Genomic DNA, 17,110 nt, shown 5'->3' on the forward strand with positions numbered 1-17,110 from the left:
CAGGTACTTAGACACCCAATCATTCACCCATACAGCCATTCACGTAACTAGCCACTCACCAACCCGTACAGCCACTTAGACACCATCTGACAGACTGGTAAAGACATTCCCAAAACCTAATCACTCACTCATACATTCACTGAGACACCTAATAACTCACTTGTACAGTAAGTTATGTGCCCACTAAATCATCTATACAGGCCCTCATACAGCCAATGATTCATCAATACACCTTGTTATAAATATATATTAATATATATACGTTTTTTTAAACTTTTAAACATTTTAAAAACACTCACAGTCACTGGATGATGTCATCAGTAATGTAATTTGAGATGCCATCAGTGATGTCACTGACAATGTCATGAGTGATGTAATATGTGAGGTCATTAGCATTGCATTGCGGGGGCGCAAGTTATAGTATGGTACAAGTGAAATGTCAGTCTAACTATAATGATCCCTTGCAGGAGAATAAGAAATAGTTACCTCTTCTATTCAGTTTTGATTAGCCATATGCCTAAAATATTTAAATTCAACAGTGTGTTATAGTTGAGCCAAAAAGCCAATGATTCAAGTACAGTGTTTAAGCCCGTTAAAACCAAGTTATGAACTACAGTAGCATGATTAAACACAAACATATGCCAAAAGAGTTTATTTGAGGTGTACATCGTTGAGGAAAAAAGTACAGATAGACTTTAAGCTCAAGCAAGAACAAGTCTTTGTAAACATTGTGCAGCTTCCTTGTTTGGAAGGAATGTACTTCCTGTCTCAGATGAAGAACCTTCCACCAACATAGATCATCGAAGTTGAGAAAACGGTGAGTCTCTTGAGTGTGATGCAAGAACTGAAGACGATCCTACACTTCAACCCTCTCTCTGTCACCTTCAACACCTGGACAGAGTTTATGAAAAGTCCTTCAGAGACTAACAGTTCAAGAATTGCTGAAAAGGAAACGAGTAACAGAGAAAGGTTAGTTTACTAGTTTGAGTGCACAAGCATCTCACCATCAATTTCCCCGTCACAACAACCCTAGGTCTGGCATTGTCTGTGCTCCATATATAATAACCTTTAGAAATGGTTTATTGTCTGGTACCAGAACAATAATAGAGAAAGAGTCGTTCACTCTGTTGTTTTTTTTTCATTTTCTACATGAATGTAAGGCAATGCTTTTAGCTATACTGTTTGATTAAAGGATTACCATTACATTGACTTTAGACTCCTACTGCCGAAGAAAGGTAAGTTGGTGCAGAGTAGAGGCTCTTGAGCAACTTTCTGCACCTAGTTTATATTAGAATATGTAGTCGTTGTTTATTCTTTCTCAAAGCAAGTGTGGCATGCAGTGACTCTGCAGCCGGTGAAAGATACCTGGAATCTGGGATTTTTATCCCAAACAGCCGTATCACGATTTTACTATGCAAAACACACCATAATCTGAATTTGACAGTTTGGCTGTGGGTGTGAAGAATTGGCAAGTTTAGAATTCAGCATTTCTAAGTTTAAAAGTTAAAGCCGTGAATGTCTTACAGGTATTAGTTTATTTTGGAGGAAAAAACAGAAAGCCTAACTTTTGCAGAATCGTCATTCAGAATAGTTAATAGGGAAAAAAAGAATCTCTAAACCAATATAGCTATTAGAATCAATTCACACCTGAATCGTATGGATATAAGGTAGGCCTTACCATGTTGCTAGGTCTTGCGCCTTCCAGGAAGTTATCACTTCTGTAATGGTACCGGCCACCTTTCCATTTGCCATTTTCATGTCATCCCCCTTGTTGTTATTGAAATTTCCGCATGCTCCGCACAAGCTGTTAGCCATATCTTGGGAGGCGGTCACTGTCACCGACCCACTCGTGCTGATCTGGACTCGGATCCTGTTTTCTTGTTCTACCACCACACAGTCATCCTTGATGGTAACTGACACCGATTCAGAGATTTTAGCTGGGAAGCTGAGCTCACGTCCATCCCTCTGAAATAATGAAGGTATGTTGTTATTTTGCAGCAGAGAGCGATGAATGGCACATTTGCATGCAGGCTTTACATATAGGAGAGAACAATGGGAAAAAGGCTAAAATGGGCCTCCATAATTTCAGGCCAAACTACTGTCTGTCATAACAACATATTTGGCATCAGCTAATACAATAATCCAACATCACTCTGCATGCCACATAATGCATCCTTTGCAAGTAAGAGCAATATTGTAAACGGAAAGCTGGTCACCTAGAACAAAATGGAATTGATTGACACATCTTCTCTGATTGATGGAACAACCCTTCATTGCTTTATTCAAAACTGGCAAGCCAGACTTCATGTGCTGCTGTGACTGTGGCAGTTTTTTAGTATAACTTCAAAGATTTGGGTAGTATTGCATTAAAAATGTTTAAATATCTACATGCAGACCTTTTTTTTCAGATTCTCTAGGCTTTATCACAGTAAGGCAAACTCCCGGGGCAATAGGGATATTTAACAACACGACAATACTTCTAGAATTCCACGAGTTCAGTGATGGGTTCATAACATGCTACTAATGCCATAAGGCAACTTCTCACCACAGCTTTAGACAACCCTGTGCCTTGCGAGGCCGGATGTTTGTCGAATGTGACTACTAGGTTCTGTGCCCTAACGCAGGCTATCAGTGACCTCTTTATAGTCCCGGTTAATACCAATAGGAGGAATCCCCGTGTAAGGGCTAGACAGGGTTGGTTTAACGATAAGTGTAGGGAGGCGAAGTCGCTTCTTATCGAAGCAGTTAAATCCAAAAAGCCCATCAGGACCAGGGTGGCCAGAAGACACTATTCCCTTTGCCAAAAAAATGCAAAGAAGGAGTGGGAGGACAATTACTGGCAGGACCTTTTGGCAGCCAGTAAAAGGAGAGACGCCAAAGGCTTCTGGGACTTGGTGGGAAATAGGAGTCGTCCTGATGATACACTCAGGACCTGTAGCATTAATCCCCAGACCTGGCTCACCCATTTCCAAGCACTCTATTCAGCCATCGAAGGCCAGCTCAATGATCCCTTCATTCTCCTGCCATACACCCTAGACAAAGACCTGGCCTTGTTCTCTGTACGGGATGTTACTAACCAGATTAAAACCCTGGTGCCACTAAAAGCTGCTGGCCCGGACGGCCGCCCAGGAGATATCCTTCGAGCCTATGCAGATGAATGGGGGGTACTGATTTCGGACCTTCTCAATGCAATTATTATGGGAGGTGCTGTCCCAGATTCCTGGAAAGGGGCCGTGGTAGTACCAATTTTTAAAAAGGGGTGCAGGGACCTTCCTGGGAACTATAGGCCCATAAGCCTAATAGACTCGAGTCAGAAACTGGCGGGGAAAGCTATCTTGGGGAGAATTTTAGAATGGGTGGATGACAACCACATCTTGTCCGATATGCAAGCCGGTTTTCGGTCAGGTACCGGAACTATAGAACAAGTGTTTAGGCTTATGGTATTGTATTGGAAGGTGGTGGAGCTAGGCAAAGGCAGTCTTTACCTGGCCTTTATAGACCTAAAGACTGCCTTTGACCTGGTTCCGAGGGAGGAACTCTGGAGGGTGTTGCACGGCTTAGGGATGCTCCCGTACATACTTAACCTGCTTATCAAATTGCATAATGCCACCTTTGCCCAGGTTAGATGGGGCCTACACGGGGAAATGACCGATAAGATCAGGGTCGAGAGGGGAGTGCGGCAGGGCTGTGTGTTGGCTCCCACCCTATTTTCCCTTTATATTAATGGGGTAGTAGAGCACCTGCTAGGCGAACCAGCAGACGCTCCCACTCTGGGAGGCGTAAAAATTCCAACACTACTATTCGCGGACGACACCCTCCTCATCTCAAAGACGCCCCAAGGCCTTCAGAAACTCTTGGATCGCTTCCAGCACTTTTGCACCACCAGAGGCCTTGTCATTAACGTGGACAAGACTAAGTATTTAGTCATGCACCCCCCCCGCAAACTGGGCCGTCCCCCTGTCCTGAACTCAACCCCCCTTGAAAGAGTGGCTGAATTTGACTACCTGGGAATCCGTCTAAGTGATTCAATGAACTGGACCGCACACATCAACAAAATGATAATTGGCCACAAAAGGGTTGGAGGGGCCCTACTCAAGGAGTACAGCAGTTCTACCAAACATTGCGTTGCCCCACTGATCGACATCTATAAAGCACGAGCTGTCTCCGCGTCACTCTACGGAGCTGAACTGTGGGGTCAAGGCAAACTGGACTCCCTGAGCAAGGCCGAGAACAAATTTATCAAAGACCTCCTTGCTATCCCGTCGAGCACTCCAACAGTTCCGGTGCTAATTGATGTAGGCTGCAAAGCAATTGGGGATCAGGCACGACTTCGTCCTCTCCTGCTTTGGGCCCGCCTGTGGAGGGTTCCGGATCTAAAACCCTACGCTGACGGGTTAGCAGAGGTGATGCGCTCCACTGGTTGGCGGAAGATCAAATGGCTCAGGGCTACCAACCAACTTTTAAGGGACCTAGGCTTGGAATCCTGCTGGCTTACCCGCTCAGCCCCCCCAAAGGACTCTCTAAAAAAACTGTATTGGGAATGGGTCTCCGCGAAGCGCACCAGTAACCAGCAGCACTGCAAAGCCACTGCAGCCTTTCTGCTCATAAAAGATGTTGCTGCACTTGAGCCTTACATGGACCTAATCACCATCGCCATGGACCGGTCCTTGTACATTAAATTCCGATTAGGAACTCTACCCCTCGCCGACCTTTGCTCCAGGTGGAACAAGTCAGAGCTTGCATCACGTTACTGTGCCCTATGCCCTGACAAACCAGAGACTGTGCCACATCTTCTATTTGAATGTCCGGATTATGGGCGCCCTAGATCACGATGGCTCAAACCAATTTGCAGAGAATTGGGCACCCGCCAGTACACAGTCGCCCTTCGGATACTTTTAACTAATACAGCCCCCAACATTGTTTGTGCTGTCTCTAAATTTTTTTAATGGGCTTGGTTGATTCGACTTAAAAGACTGGCCGTATCAATTTAATGCTGTTTTAGATAATTTATTCTACTTAACTGTGATCTTATTCTTTTTAAATCTAAATGTACAGTCTTCCTTTTTCGACATGCTGTTTTATCTTTTGTAATGCTTTTATGATATATACATATCGAAATAAAGCAATCAACCAACCAACCATAACATGCTACGGTCTCCTGAATGAAACAGCGTACGGAGTGCCTACCTGTGGAGTGCCACAAACATATCAACACCATCCAAAGACAACACAATAAAAGAAAGGGCAACAACATCTCTCTGTCCACACAAACTTTACCTTTGGTGTTCACACCTTTGATAGGGGTGGAATAATGTTAATTACGCATCTCCAAAAAATGTGCGATTCTCATCCTTAATAAAGGGAAAGCCTCCCATTTTATGGGCAGTTCTCCTCCAGTATGACTCCAGTGGGTGTCTCCTGCCACAGCTAATTTGTACGGGTAGTTGCAGATGGTGGCCACCAGCACTTATTTGATTGTGGTGAGACTTAGGTGTAATCATAAGATTATAACTCCGACAAAGAAAGAAAATGAAGTGACATATAAGGAGAAAGCCATAGGAAGGAAAGCAGTGATGAACAGAGAATGCAGTGTTGAAAATGCACCTGAAAAAGTAAGATAAGGAGTCAGGAAATGGAGGGTGGTGGAAGAAATAGGTAAACTTGGAATGAAGACCAGGCAACGCTGGTATTAGACAAACCCAGCATTCAGCGGCATGGGCGGTGGCCTCCTCAGAAACAAAACTGGTCTTTTTTTTACAACGTAAGCTTCTGTCTCCCCTACTACTACTGGTGTGTTACAGGCATTACCCGCTCCAACTAGGAATTCAGAAAATTCAGCATTTGACTATAGCTGGGATTTACATGCACAACACAAAGTTTGTAAGGGGGAACAGCGAAACATTTCTGATGTCCAAAATACTTTGCAAAGAGCAATGTATTTCTGTAGGCTCTCCATAGTGTTTGTGTCGGGCGCAGTATTTCCAAAGAAGTGTATGTCACTGAAGAAACGTACAGCGGAATGGCTGCCTCACTTACACAGTATTCCCGAAAAGCAATATTTGTCTAAATAATTGTATTCGATTATGGCCACATTCATATTGACAGGGTAACATTTTGTTACAGGCACAGTATTTCACAAGATTAATGTATTTTTTCGGGAATAGTGTTTAAGAATTGGAACTGCAATTCGGACATACGTCGTATTTTTCAATATCACAGTATTTCCAAAAAGTAATTTTGAATTTCTGAACGTTAAAAATTCACTTTTGCATTTATATTGTCTGTGGTGGGCACATGAAGCTCACTTCAGAGTTTTTGGGGCATTCGACGGGTACTTTCAAGAGTGTGGAACCGATATCTGGAAAGCAATATTTCACTGTGAACATTGGTAACATCTGCTGCATGCTTCCTCGATTGTATTAGCTAGAACCTAGTAACCCTACGAGAACCAGGCCTGAAGTTCTTTGGCTAGGAAACCACTGATTACTTAAAAAAAAAAGTCAAGTTCTGCTTCGTTTGCAAATGTTTTCCTAAGGTCTGTGACAAACATTTGCATGTTGACCTATTAAACATCAGGGTTGTAAGTCAAGAGCTCCTGTGGCTTAACCCCTTTAACCATTTGGTAGGTGAGTCAGGGGCTCCTCAGTCAAGGGCGTGATAAAAATAAATTTGCCTGGAATAAAATATAGGTCAGATGACACTGTTCCTTACCAGCCCATATGTTAACCGTGTGAAGATGACATGTTATTATGTTTGCAGCGTTACAAAGGGGATTCTAGGCACTAATGGTGTCTTGAAGTTCAAGGCTTGTTTTTATAGTTTCTTTAAAATGTGACGTTCGGTGGAGAATGCGTCTTAAAATAACTACCTCAGTCAAAGCATAAGTGACACAAAAAGTACTTTAATGCTTTCATTGTAGCCATAGTCACAGTTGGAAACCAATATATTTAATCTACAACAGCCTCTAAGGCAGTCATTTGAATACATTTGGTAAATAATACCCGGCAAGTATATTGGCCTATCATTGAGCTCATTGGATACTGAAATAGGTTTATTAATAAACATAACTTTTGGCAATTACGTATGACAAAATATACCCATAATATTTAGTCTGGTGAAGTGAAGCTCTGTTGCACGATTTAATCTTTTTATCAGGAGGTTTTATTTGCTGGATTTCTAGAAGTTTAATTTTGGCCAGTGATTGCTTCATCACTATCTCATTTGCATTACACCAGCTCTTTGAGGTATTCAAATGAATTCCATTCTTTGTGGAACGCAAGTGTGTTAGAGCCCTTTTGTTGTGTTAGAATCATCTAAAGGTGGGTAGTTTTGCCTGGCTTTTGCCTCCTGGCTCATGGTGTGAGCGCACTTTTAAATTGAAATTAATTGAAAGAATGCTTCTGTCGGACACTCTACAACTCTTGGCTTACTCTATGATTTTACGCTCTACGCTGGCACTGCTTCAAGCTACTCCATTAAATGATTCTCTCAGGCACTCTACAACTCTTGGTGTACTCTATGGTTTTCCACTTTACACCTGTACTGCCTCAGGCAACTTCATTAAATGAATCCCTCGATACTCGATCTTCATTCACTTTTAGACCTATTTTGCACACAGCAAATGGTCGTTGTTTGTTGGATAAGCACACTGCTCTGTCAAAGGATGGAAATCACAGGAACTCTACTACTAGCAGTAGTCATTTTACGGGGATAGGCAAAGCGTAGACGTAGCTTTTAAAGGCAGTTGTATTCTTCAATGTCAAGTCAAAATGTCCACCCAGCTGACTCCAGGCAGAATTGGAGAACAGCAGGCAGAAAATTAAGCGGGCAGAGATAGGGAGCATGCCAAAAAGACTAATCTTCAGTGAGGAGCAATAAAGGAGAATAGAAACCTTCGTAAAGGAGAAAATTGACAGGTAGTAGTTGGCAAAAAGGAAACATCAATGGAGGAGTGGTGAGAAAAACAGTGCCCGACAGATGATAGGGATGGGTGGGTGGAGATGGGGAAATAATCACCAGAGGAGGGGGGGAGTAGAGATAGGAGTGTTTGTGGGCCCTGAGAGACTGTCTATGTAAAAAATGACAAACATGGGAGTAGACAGAGCAAACAAAATGGGATTAGAAGACACTTCCCGAGTCAACAATATTAAGGATGGACTATGCTATCACTACAGGTGACGTCAGAGGTGTGCAATGTGACCCTATCAGCCAAAGAGACTTGCCTGATATCAGTATTAAAGAAGAAAGGTCTGTTAACCACTTACCCAAGCCTTCTGGCTTTTAGAGATTGATATGTATGCGTCTCGGAAGAAAACATGGACAAGTTGGGCCAATTTTGCACCATCTGCATTGCAGAGCTGGAAGTCGACGACAATGCGGAACCAGGCTTTGGATGTCTCGTCGCAGAGTGAGGCCACCTCGTATGGTCCTTTGCATGGCACCATGTCTGACATGCCATCGAACGAGTTGAACCGTGGTCCGGGGGTCATAGTGCATTTGCCTTCCTTCCGGAAGCAGCCTCTAACGCCTTGCGTCAACGTGCAGAACTCGCCCTCTGCACATGATAGCGCCTCACAAAATACACCTCCGGCTGCTGAGCATGTGCATATCTGGCTGCAGTCAGGTGAGACAAACGATTCGTCCAGCTGGAATAGAAAATAGTACAGTGTCAACATACAGCAAACATGATGGTTGGGACTAATGAAAACTGGTCTGATAACCCGTGCACAAAGGCAACTGTGACTGGAGCCACATCCAGCAATCAACCGCCAAGCTCATCACACCCTCCCCACTGCTAACCAGCCTGCCACGGTTATTTTAAGGTTGTATTAGGTGCAGCTGAATTAAGCAAAAAAGTAAAAAATGCACACTTGTGTGGACGTTCAAGTTTGCAAGTACTCCTTGAATGCTGCAGCAGGTCAGGTTTGCTGGAGTGTCCCTGGAATTCCTTGTACATTTCAAGAAGTTTAAACACTTTAGTTCCTGGAAATTTCCCCCCCATCTTTACTTCCAACATCAAGCCTACACTTACGGGAGAATCAAAGGTAAAAGTCCAAACTTGCATAGGTCAAACTTGTCACAGAAACAAAGGGTTTGGCAGCAGTCATAACTATCTGTGCCCATTCCCTCTACTCATGGTCCGCCTCCTGCTGGGACAGTGCTTATGAATATCAATCAGGTGTACCCACATTTACTCTGTACTGTCTCTTTGAATGTGAATTAAATGGTGTAATTCTGAACATATGGGTGGTCATTACTTCAGTGCAATTGCTGTGCAGTTGCAATTGCTGTAAATACAATGGGCCCTATTTATGAAGGACTTGCGCCGCCGGTGCGTCACTTTTAACATGGGAAAAAGTGACGCACCGGTGGCGCAAGTCCTTCATAAATAAGGCCCAATATGTTCAGAGGTTTAACAAAAGTGTCACTCACCATTAATATTAAACATATATTTATGTACATAGTAACGCTCAAACTAAAGAAAGAGGAACGGATACACTGAAACAGTTGGTATATTTATAGGTCATGCTGTGAGTTATCATGACATAGTAGATGTATATGTAGACCACATGCCGACTTGTGGGGCATTATGGTACAATTCATTGACACTGTTATCCGTCTCCGTGGTTCCCACACCCAGGGTGCTAGCTCACTTTCAAGTGTAATAAGAAGTGTTGGATTTCTACAGCAGGAGTGATATATTTATCGAGGAAGAAATGTAGTGTGTCATGTTTGGTTCTTCCGACTATTTTTGTATAAAAGTAGACAACAAATGAAATCAACTGTAACACGTTAGTCAGGCCTAAGGCTATGGAATGTCCTCATCCCTTCAGACCCAGACCCTAGCACATGTGCTTCATGAATCTAATGAAAACCGAACTATTCGGACTTGTGATGTAAATGAGCCTTCCATACTATCAGGATTGCAGAAAATAAGCTATGGGCACCATTGTGCACGGTTGGATTTGTCTTCCCCTATACTGCTCTTTCTTTAGATTGCACAGTGGTCCTGTTTCCTTCTGAACCCTGATGTAACACTTTGAAATAACATTGAAATAAATGAAGAAATAAAACCCTCAACCCTTTGCTGTTAATCAGCATGATGTCATTTCCTATACTAGTCTCTCATCCTACAATTCACTTTATTTACAATGTTTTCTGCTGCATGTTACTTTTTTTTAAGTTTTAAAGGATTTTATTGAACACGAAAGTGCAATGCATAAAAAAATAAACTCTAGTATCAGTAAATATCATATTGCAAGAGAAGAGAATGTTAAAATGAAACTGAGGGGATGGAGAAACAAAGGAAGGGAGGGGAGGAAAGGGGAGGGTCAAATATTATAATAATACGACTTTGCATTCAAATCATAACAATTAGAAAGAATCAAAACGTTCAATAACACCTTATAATATAAACTGGAGATAAGAAATATGAAAGAACAAAACAATTAGCATTTGCCTCAAGGAGGCTTGGATACTTCTTGATTACATTGAATGTGTACAGGTAGGGACTGAGCAGATATATCTAAGAAGTTTGTAATGGGTAACCACAGCAAATCCCGTTTGATAGCTAGGGTAATAGGGTGAACATAAGCTTTGTCAAATCTGTGATTATAGCAAATACCATACCACCAGGCTTGAAAGGAGACATTTGAAGAATTCTTCCAAGACTTAGTGACTTGCTGAAATGCTACTGCAATAAGTAAGTCAACAATAAAGTAAAGTAAAGTCCACATTTGTAAAGCGCACAATCACCCGTAAGGGTCTCTAGGCGCTGGGGGCCGTCGGGAAGATTAAGCGAGCTATTGCCCAGAGTCACATGGTGCTGGGCTAACCTGCCGCCGGAGCCGGGGATCGAACCGTGGTCCCCAGATTCCAGCGTCAGTCGCCCTGGCCGCGGCGCCATGTTACTATTTGAGGAAGACTATATTTCAGAGAGACTACCTAGAAAAATGTGAGTTAGAGAAAAGGGGAACTGAGTAGAAAACATTTTGTTAAAATTGTTGCCATACCTTGGACCAATATGAATAAATCAAAGGACAAGTGAAAAGCATATGTTTAGGATCCGCCACAGTAGCGGAGCAGGGCCAACAGGCAGAGGGAATAGAAGGATCTATTGCATGTAATTTGGCAGGAGTGATCAAGAGTCTGTTATAAATAAAAAATAAAGTTTGAGTAGTATTAGCTGCTCTAAAGGATGTCCTTATTTTGGACCATATCTTTTGCCAGGTTAGAGTAGGAAATTATTCCTCTAAGTCTGATTCCCAATCTTGCTTTGTTTTAGGCTTAACCCTAGTGGCAGAAATGTCCCGCAGTTTCTTGTAAATTTGGGATGCGGAGGAAGAGGATAATAAAAAAGGAAGATTGAGAGGAGAAGATTCAATTTGAGAAGAGGAAGAGGTGAGGGAATCATAAGTATTCTGTTTGGGGTAGAAGGATACTGAGAAGGAGAATCGAGACTGGACAGAGGAGAAGGGATTACAAACACCATCTTGAAAAAGCTGATGAGTCCAAGTGAGACCAAGATCCTTCCATTCTTTCCAGTTCTGCATGTTACTTGAAGCTAAATAATAGCAGAGTATTGCTAAGGGTAAAGTAACCAAATTACATTAATGAAGGTTTCATAAAAATTATATCTATAATTGTGTTCGAGCATTTTCTGAAATTATTCAAAGAAATACAAAATTAATTTGTACCTTTGGTAAAATGTACTAAGATGAATTATAGCAGAGTATGGTTGGTATTATTTTGGATTACAGGGAGAAGTTGAAAGAGAAACTGAATTGGTCTAATTTTATGTTTTTTTACAGCCTGAAGAGATTTTGGAAATGAAACACATTGGCTGTACTTTGCTTTTTTGGGAAATTGAGTTAAAATAGAGAAAATAAAAAATTAAGAAAAATACAGACAAAATTTAATGCACAGTTCAAGTTTGGAATGTGTACTTTTTTGTTACTCTGGATCAATGACTGTTAGACCTGGTACCATTGGCGTGAGTCTCCCTTCCATTTTTTTCACTGATTGCCTCCTCTGTTTTTGACATGTTTTGCTGGTTGGACGCTTTGGGACCTGTGCCACTGCTATGCTGTGCCACCGTGCAAGTGCTCCCTATGTTAAATTGATGTAATTGATTAGTGACTCCGTGATTGGATTATTTGATTTATCTGTCAGACCTTAGTATAGTGCACCATGTGTGCCCAGGGCCTGTACATCAAATACTGCTGGTGGGCATGCAGCACTAGTTGTGCAACCCACAGAAACATCTTGTAAAGTGTCTCTGGCCTGCCATTGCAGAGCATTTGTGCAGTCTAGTACTGCCATGTCGACTTGGCAAGTGCACCCACTTGCCAGTCCCTAAACCTTCCCTTTTCTACATATCAGGCACCCCTAACGTAGGCCCTGGGGCAGGGTGCATTGTATGTAAAAATTAGGTCATGCCCTGATGTGTGGTGCATGACATGATAGTGAATTACAGCCTGTTTCGTTGTTCACTATTGAAAGGCTACCTATCCCCATAGGCCAGAATGGGCAGTTTGAATATAACATATTATAATCCTAACTGACCCAGGAAACATGGTAGAAAAACGAATATAGTATGTCTGAACTCAGGAAGATAAAATACATCTTTTAGTGAAGTTGGTTTTAACATTCTGTATTTGAAAATACCACTTTTAGAAAGTAGGTATTTTCTTGCCTAACCATCCAAGCCTGCCTCTGCTAGGTTGTGTATTCCATGTCTGGTTTGTGAGTGACAGGGGCTTGGGGGCCCCAGGAGACAGGGTGAGTCAGCACAAGGCTGAATAGACCTATCTGCAGGTAGAGTGGTGGGAGGAGTAGCACCTGGGCCTGAATAAAACGGTGCCTGCCTTCCACAATGCTGGCTCCACCCCTTGTGGTGTGTCTGAGGGCCCTGTCCCACACTGACAAAGGAAGAAGGTGGACAATGGCAAAATGTACCCAGAACTGGTTTGGACTAGGTACAGGACCCTCTGCCTTCAGCTAACAAAGAGAATAGTAGTATAAATATGGGGGCCCTGACCCCAAGATTTTAGATCTCTTCTGGGAAAACAAGAAAAACCTTTGCCAAGGAGAAGAACCAAGGAAGCTGCAGGAGGTTGAACTGCGCCTCTGCCAGTGTACTGTTTGCTGGGTTGGCCTGCAGTGGTTTCTTTATTGCCAAGGAAAGGAGGAGGAACTTTTAAGGAACTTTAATAATCTTGCAGAATATTTTTTCAAAAACTCGAACTTGTGCTTGCCTCCTGCTGAAGTCTCAGGGCTACAAGACTTCACCACCAGCTCCCCCCTGAATTTCCTTGCTAGGAATTCTGTCTGCAGAAGCCTGCGTGTCGCTGGGAGCTGGATGCACGACTCAACGAGAAGAAGTGTGTTGCCGTCGCATCATAGGAGAAGCGTGTCACCGCCGCTGAGGCCGCCGCCGCATCACCAGAGAAGCATGTCCCGTCGCAGCTGTTTGCTGTTGCATCACCGGAGAAGCATGTCGCCACCGCAATGGTCGCCGTCGCATCACCAGAGAAGCATGTCGCAGTGCCTGTCGCGTCTCCAAAGAGTTTGCCGCACGGCCGTCGGGCGTGCACCCATCATCTTCGCGTTGTCGCATCGCATCAAGGGCACCATTTTATCGCATCGCACTGAGGCGCCATCTTGCTGCATCATAACCGGAACACAGTACGAGAATCAAAGTATCACCTCCTCTCTGGTAAGGAACAAGAAGCATCCCCTTCTCTGCGCAAGCATTGAGGAGCGATGCATCGCCTCCCCCGAAGCAAGAAACCAACGCTTCACCCTCCCTGCGAACCTTTTGTTTGTTTTGCGTTACGCAACCTGGTACTTTTGTGAGAAACGTGTCACATTTTTCATCAACTTAAACTAAGTTACTTCTACCATCTTTAAGTCTATTTTAAGTACAGTATTGTGGATTTTTTTCCTAATGGTCTTGTGTTAAGTCTATATAAAGAATACTTATTTTTATACAACCTGTGTGGTGTCCATTTGTAGCGTTTTCACTATATTACTGTATGTGTTCACAAATGCTTAACACACTGCCTCTGAGATAAGCCTGTCTGCACATGCCAAGCTACCAAGGGGGTGAGCAGGGGTTATCCAGGAGTGTAATCCCCTTTCCCTGAATAGAAGCAAGGATCCCCATTTGGACATAGGTGTATACCATTACCAACTGGAGACCCCCAGTTCTAACAATGACCCAGGCAAACATGGTTGGCAAAGTCATTTAGCTACTGTTGCACTATTAAGAAAGATTGTGTTTCCAATAAAAAGTTGTTACTTCTTAAGAGGCTACAGACAGCGGAACATTTTGCATCTGCATGATATTTGGAGTACCAGAGTTTGCCTACAATCGTAACGAAACATGTGTCGGCTGTTTCCATCATTGTCAACAGGGAGGTTATATGAATAGGACCTCCGTGGGACAACAAGCGAAAATAACGCTCCTGTTAAATAATATATGTTTTTGTGTTGCACCTTGAATATTGGGTCTCCACAATTGGAATGTAACATTGTCAGTCGTTATTAATTAGACTTTTGCAGGATTTTCCTTCTGGACTTGTTTCCATTGAGTAGTTATATTGTTTTTGAATCATAAATTGGTCACACTATTAAAAATAGTGATATAAATTTTGGAGAGTGCTGAGGTACAGTTGTTCTGTTAAGATTTGCATGGACGTTCCTTGGAACTTACGTGTGGTGACATCTGTGGTAGTGGTGTGTTTTGTGTATTTTTACCTTGAGGGTCACCAATACTCCTCCTGAAAGGTCATCCTCCCAAGTGAAAAATCTGGGAGTGGTATTCGATGATGACCTATCCTTCCGGCCTCATATTGTAGGACTAGCTGGGAAATGCTTCGGCATTCTTAAAATGCTGAGGAAATTCCTTCCACTGTTGTCCCTGCAATATCGAAAGACGGTAGTCCAGGCGCTAGTAGGGTCACGGCTAGACTACGCAAACGCCCTTTTTGCTGGTCTGCCCAAGTACCTCCTGGCTAGACTGCAGATCGTCCAAAACTCGGCGGCCAGAGCCATATTCGGCCTGCCTAGGAGAGCCAGTGCTTCTCTGCTTCTAAACAGACTGCACTGGCTACCTATTTCTAAAAGAATTAGGTTTAAAATTCTTACCCTGGCGTTCAAAGCCCTTCACTCTGTCGGTCCCAATTACATCAGGAAGCGTATTGCTTTCTATGTACCGCGGAGGACGCTGCGATCAGCCGACTTGGCTACAGTGGAGGTGCCCATTGTTAAATGAGCCCGGATGGGAGGACGGTCCTTCCAATTCGTGGCAGCGTGCCTTTGGAATGAACTCCCTCTCCCCCTCCGCAAAGCTAATAACCTTCTAGCGTTTAGGAAAGAGCTGAAGACCTTGCTCTTTTCCGTGTAACCTGTGTGACGGCAGTGTTTTTGCCTTCGTGTTTTTTCGGACCTCTGGCCCCTTTGTCAAAGCGCCGGGACACCTCTTGGGGTAGCGTGCGCTCTAAAAGTGCGGCTTTAACATAACAATACTGTTATTTAGGTTACAGACAAGTTTAGACAATATAGCGCTTGGAATTGAAGTGCTACTCGATATACCACCACTACCCCTTTTGTTTCTTGTGCATACATCTTCGCATGGTCGAGTACAAACACTGTTTCAGGAAAGATTTTAAAACCTGGCTCTTCAATCAAGTGTTGATGTAAATGGCCTATCCTGTTTCTCAGTCTTGCTTTTGAGCGCTGGGACACCTCTGTTGAAGTAGCTGCATGCTATACAAATGACTTTGGTTGATTGATGGGGTTACTCTGTGACCCCATGTCACCAAGGGCTCAGCACTTCAATTGCTTGTTTTTCCCATTTACAAACCATTGTCATCTGATACTTTAGTACCACTAATTTCATTGCCAGGAATGACGATTACAAAAAATAATGCCTATGGAGCTGTATCCTGAACTGGTGTACAGGCTCCACACAGTTCCAGTCACCTGTTCGTATGTGTTTGCATTATCAAAAATAGCCATTCTTAACTTCTCTGGGGCGTCAACAACTGTTTACAAAATTAAATATTATTGACAGGTACATAAATAGATACATAAACAAGGAAAATGCACCCTTCGTTTGATTTGCTGGAGCAGCGCAAGTTCAGCTAACTAGGGACAATTGGCCTGCTTGACTGAAGCACTAGCATGTTGCAACAAAAGGCGAGTATGCAATAGAAGTAAAAAAAGCAAAGTGATATGTTAGAGTGTAGCATATGATGTTGTCTTTTGCAAAAACATTTTTTTAAAGCTGTAACCGTATCATTAAAATTATGAACATAATTTATGTATATTTGTTGTACGGGAATTAAATAAAATATATCATAATTTGTGTATATGTCTATAAATTGTATAAACAGAAGTTGCTTATGCTGTGGTCCCATGGTCACAGTAGAGATTCAGCGAGGGTCCACAGAAGCCTAACGTTTAACAACCACCGGTCCAATATTCATAAATTTAACTTGGAATTTCCCCAATTTAAATCATGATTTTCAGCCAGAAAATCTCAGAAAGAAGCAGCCTCTGCTTACTATTTCTGAGCTGTGCTGTCTGAAATCATGCAGTAACTTGGAAAAAGTTAAGTTAAATGTGTGTATTTTTGACAGAATAAATGCAAAAAAAATAGGTTGTCGGCTTTGCACTGAGCAAGCATATTTGTGAATGATATCGTCCATGTTGTTCAATCGAGATTTGAAATGGGTGAATTGAATTCAAGGTGACACAGTAACTCTAATGACCTCACACACCTGGTATGGCACTTACCTTCAAGTATTTTCCATTGTATGTGCAGCCACATTCATTCATGGACACACAGCGGTCCCCATCGAAGACGTACCCATCATCACACTGACAGCCTTCAAAGCATTGTTTAGTACACTGGGAAGCTCCAGCAAGGAGAGCGCAGCCAAAGTCACAGGTGGACGTGCAGAGCTCGTAATGGCTGTTAGCACCACAGGTGACGGCTGAAGGGAAAAAATAAACAAAAAACATTTTTAAAATAAAGAAAGGTGTGTCTCGTTCTCATGCTGATCCCCTTTTCTGACCACTATTGTTTTAGAATATCTTTGGT

At 42.7% G+C, this 17,110-nt stretch overlaps 1 protein-coding gene across 1 annotated transcript in view; it reads right to left on the reverse strand.

Annotated features, from left to right (window-relative positions):
* Positions 1–637: 637 nt before the first annotated feature.
* The window catches only part of LOC144770672 (IgGFc-binding protein-like), an 82,713-nt gene continuing 66,240 nt past the window's right edge, over positions 638–17,110 (reverse strand). Inside the window, exons 17-20 of the mRNA XM_078655388.1 lie at positions 16,804–17,003; positions 8,265–8,645; positions 1,679–1,965; positions 638–941 (exon numbers count right to left, since the gene is read on the reverse strand). Of these exons, the coding sequence (XP_078511514.1) occupies positions 932–941; positions 1,679–1,965; positions 8,265–8,645; positions 16,804–17,003 (878 nt within the window). The 3' untranslated portion in view covers positions 638–931. The remainder of the gene's footprint in view (positions 942–1,678; positions 1,966–8,264; positions 8,646–16,803; positions 17,004–17,110) is intronic.

Source organism: Lissotriton helveticus, chromosome 7, assembly GCF_964261635.1.
Source record: "Lissotriton helveticus chromosome 7, aLisHel1.1, whole genome shotgun sequence".
Classification (NCBI taxonomy): domain Eukaryota; kingdom Metazoa; phylum Chordata; class Amphibia; order Caudata; family Salamandridae; genus Lissotriton; species Lissotriton helveticus.